This window comes from Silene latifolia, chromosome 9 (genome assembly GCF_048544455.1).
Source record: "Silene latifolia isolate original U9 population chromosome 9, ASM4854445v1, whole genome shotgun sequence".
In the NCBI taxonomy this organism is placed as follows: Eukaryota; Viridiplantae; Streptophyta; class Magnoliopsida; order Caryophyllales; family Caryophyllaceae; genus Silene; species Silene latifolia.
This window is the reverse complement of record NC_133534.1, coordinates 80,789,332-80,793,576: the sequence shown is the minus strand read 5'-3', so window position 1 is coordinate 80,793,576 and position 4,245 is coordinate 80,789,332. Positions and strand designations below refer to the sequence as shown.

The 4,245-nt window shown below is 34.8% G+C and overlaps 1 protein-coding gene across 1 annotated transcript; it reads right to left on the bottom strand.

The window, feature by feature from the left end:
• Nucleotides 1-262: 262 nt before the first annotated feature.
• Nucleotides 263-3,868, bottom strand: LOC141598191 (uncharacterized). Its single transcript, XM_074418077.1, has 3 exons — nucleotides 3,575-3,868; nucleotides 577-1,500; nucleotides 263-475 (listed from the first exon to the last, which is right to left on the bottom strand). The coding sequence occupies exons 2-3, from the start codon at nucleotides 1,484-1,486 to the stop codon at nucleotides 441-443; spliced, it is 945 nt and encodes a 314-aa protein (XP_074274178.1). The 5' UTR covers nucleotides 1,487-1,500; nucleotides 3,575-3,868; the 3' UTR covers nucleotides 263-440.
• Between the last annotated feature and the right edge of the window lie 377 nt (nucleotides 3,869-4,245).

Genomic DNA, 4,245 nt, shown 5'->3' with positions numbered 1-4,245 from the left:
AAAGGCAAGACTCGCATGTACCATAAGATTCGAAACCAAATGGTTTGAGCACTTTTGATGAAGCAAGTCTCTTAATGCGTCTTTCGTTTATGTGGCCTAAACGACAATGCCAAAGGTAGGATTCGTTTGGATCACCCTTTTTGAGCTTTTTAGTTTCCATATGATAAACGTCATTAACATCATTTAAAACATAAATGCCTCCAATTGAAATGGCCTTGCCATAAACCACATCATTTAAAGAAAAAGTACAACACTTGTCCTTAATCATAAAACAAAAGCCTTCCGCGTCTAACGCGGAAATGGAGATGATGTTTTTAGTTAAAGTTGGTACAAAATAACACTTATTTAAATACAACTCTAAACCACTAGCTAAAGTGAGCACATAGGTCCCTACGGCAACGGCGGCTACTCTAGCTCCATTGCCCATGCGGAGATCCACATCACCTTTTGCTAGTGCTTGCACGTCCCTTATACCCTGCAAATGGTTACAAAGGTGAGAGCCACATCCGGTATCAAGTACCCAAGTGGAAGTACAAGCATAATTAACGTCTATCACATAGAGAGAGGAAATCATACCAATAGGCGTCACACGCCCTTCCTTGAGATCCTCCAAGTATTTGGGACAACTCCTCCTATAATTCCCCTTCCCATTACAATGAAAACATTCGGCCTCGGAGAGCTTGACACTTTTTGCCTTGGGATTGCCATTCTCAACGGCCTTCCCCTTTCCCTTGTCAATTTTCTTTGACGATTTCTTGAATTGGGACTTTTCTTTTCCCTTTCCTTTCTTGACTCCAAGAGACATATTCTTTAACTTCATGGTTAAAACATCTCCCTTTTCACTCCCACTAGCCTCCATATCCCTCTCCGCTTGGGAGAGGAGTGCATGAATTTCATGGTAACTCTTATCCATGTCATTCATGTTGTAGTTTACCCTAAAGTGGGCAAACTTGGTGGGGAGTGAGTGAAGGATTCGAGCCACCACAAGAGTTTTAGGAATCTTACACCCTAGACGCTCTAGGATGTCAACATATTCAACCATTTTAAGGACATGGGGACCAACCTTTTGGCCCCTCTCAAGCTTAGCTTCAAAGAAGCGTGCCGCCGCATCGTATTGACGGACTTTAGGTGTTTGTGAAAACATAGTGATCATACGAGTGAATATCTCGTAAGCATTTAAAGAAATGCATGAAAGCTTGAGCTTTGGCGATATTGACCATATCAACACATTCTTGATATCATTCAACATCCTCACATAGTCATCATAGGCGGTCCGCACCGCCGATGAAGCTCTTGCACCGGGCTCGATAGGAGGAGCATCGGTCAAGTAAGTGAGAACATTGTCGGACAACGCGGCACTTTTGATGTTGGATTCCCATTCAAGAAAGTTACTACCGTCATCTTTTAAAATACATTTGTCCATTACGGACCTTAGCCATGAATCTTTGCCTAGTGAAGTAGTCGATGGAGTTGATGAAGTTGCCATTGCGAATTAAAATGCTACAACAAAAAGGAAAAATTAACATTCATTGTTTTAAAAATTACTTGTAAAAACATGTATAGCAAGTTTTAGCATTTATATAATGACCTCCCACTAAATTATATAAATGATTCCAAGACCCAAATATTAAACAAAAATGAGCATCGCTTGGGCGAAACATCCCATAATTGCGTAAATTCGGTAAGTCACGTTGACTAATTCTACCTCTAGAACTCTTGGTCGACAAATTTCCTCAAATTTATCTACTATCCCCGGAACACAAGACCGTCTTATATCCCGTTGAGTCCAACCAATTTTGGTGTGTGATAACCTCTTACCACCCTACTTACCCAAGGTAAAAAGAGAACACCCCGCTTGGGCGAGCGTGGCTCTAATGAACAAGAGATTCATAGGTGTTACTAATTGGTAAGGCTAATCTCAATTTTAGTTATGTGAGAGATCTTGTCAATTTAGTCATAAATTCCTTATAAGTGAATTAATTCGGTGAATGTAAATGACGTGAATTGACAACCGCAAAAATAAAATAAAATGCATGTGAGTGGCGATTTTGGCATGCGCGAAAATAAAACAAGCAAACATGTAAGCATATGAATAAATCCTAGTATGGCCTCCTAGTTAATAAAAACCTAGTCTATTACATTTCGGAAACCAACTCCTTGGTCCCTTGCCTCTTCATTCCATAAGTGGCTCTTCCTTGTGGGATTTGGAACACCTTCCAAAAATAGACTAAAATCTCGTTGTAATCCGTCTTTTGGAAACGCCGGTAAAATAACTATTACAAATGAATTACATAGCTATTCCTATTATACATTAATTAATAAAATAAATAAAACTATTAATTAATTACAAACCGACGATATGAGATCGTATTTAATTACAAACAAATCGATATTCCCATTCATTTCGGGTAATAACGATTAAAAATTAACTAGGCCATACTTGGTACAAAAGATAAATACTTAAAATAAATGACAATCATTCATTCAACTTAAATAAATATGCTTAAAATGCTGTAAATATGATGCCAAAATCGCCCTACCTATCATTCATTGGTATCCATCTCGGTTTTGTGGATTTAATCGATTTTTAACATGTAAAAATCAATAATTAACTCTTAAATCTCATTTAAGTCCAAACTAATAGCCCAAACTGTTTTGAACCTCAAAATTAGTCCTCACTAATTTTATGACAAATTATTAGTTTGGTTTGGTGATAATTTGCTAATTTAATTGGTAAAATCATAATATTTAAGTAAAAATCCAAAATAATTGAAAAATTACCCAAACAATTGAAACAAAAATTTTTAGTATTCTGGAACACTCCAAAGAACACCAAAAAGTCATAAAAATTGCCCAAAAATCCGGATAAATTTTGTGAAGAAAAAGATCGATATTTATCGGTTTTTAACCACTAAAACCAATAAACATCAAAACAAAGTGAAAACACACATGCAAAATTACTTTTGACATTTAAATAATATTCTTAAATGTACATAAATTTATCATGGGCAGAATCCAAAAATTCGAAATTATGATTAATTAATTGGACTTTTATCGACTTTTTACTCAAAAAATCAATAAACATGCAAAAATTCGAACCAACCTTCAACCTTTTGTATACAATCAGTAGAAAACATGCATGAACTACCATAAAAAAGCCATGCACCGAATCAACATTTAACTAATTTTAGTCAATTTTTCACTAAAATGCGACATTTTGACTCGGTTTTCTACCAAAAATCATTAAAATTAGCAAATTACTTGACAAATCACCAAAAAATTCCACAAACCTTTTGAGATCAGTAGGTATGCATTTCCCAAAAATTTCGTGCCAAAACCTCTTCTAACACAATTTTTGAGTTTTTACTAATTATCTCATAATTCATAAAAATGCTTAAAATCAACATGCAAATTACAAGCCTAAGCTCTGATACCACTTGAAAGATCATAGATCCATATTAGACTCTCTAATAAAATAAATTTATCTCATAAATTGTTGTTTATGTGATCTATGTAACATGCATGCTAATATGAAAGCATAAAAACAAAGTATAAGGAAAAACAATTTCCTTACATTGAATATGAGGTAAAATGGGCACAAATTAGTTCTCCTTACTAATTTGTTCTTGAGCTAAAATGATGTGGATGATCCTCCTTGAAAAACCTTCAAATAGAAAGTCTCCTCCAAGTAGCACCCAAGAACTACCCAACAATATTAATAAGTATGAACTAGTAACTTATTAATATGTGCCCTTGATAATAATACTAGTAATATTACTAACTATTCTTAGTAATAATTGTATACTAGAGAAATGTTGTAGAGAGATGGAAGAGGTTTTTGTTCACATGCAAAATGAATGATTTGTGTAAGTAAGGTGGAGTGAACAAATGACCAAATATATGGAGTGTAGAATTGGGAAAGGAAGTGGCGGGTGGGTTGGTGCTCTAGTGGACAATTTTTGTTTTATATTTTTATCTTACATCACATGCAAAATGTAGTATAAGACATATATTATGGTAATGTGAGTAATCATCCATTACACTTATTTTACATGGTCCACATGACCATATACGGGTCCATGTTGGTTTTTATATTTGTCGCACAAATCCGTGTAATTTTCATTTTAAACATCGTATCATGTTTAAATGCTTCCATAATAAATTCGTCCAATTCACTCCGTAAATATACGTGTACCACTACACATATTATTTACGTACTAATATTAATCACATTAATCAATTAGT

What these genes read in the sequence shown, in the direction of transcription:
- LOC141598191 (XM_074418077.1), bottom strand. Translation starts at nt 1,486, where the DNA reads ATGGCAACTTCATCAACTCCATCGACTACTTCACTAGGCAAAGATTCA. An exon ending in AGGGCGTGTGACGCCTATTG is followed by an intron (nt 476 to 576) that starts GTATGATTTCCT and finishes AACCATTTGCAG; the next exon opens with GGTATAAGGGACGTGCAAGC.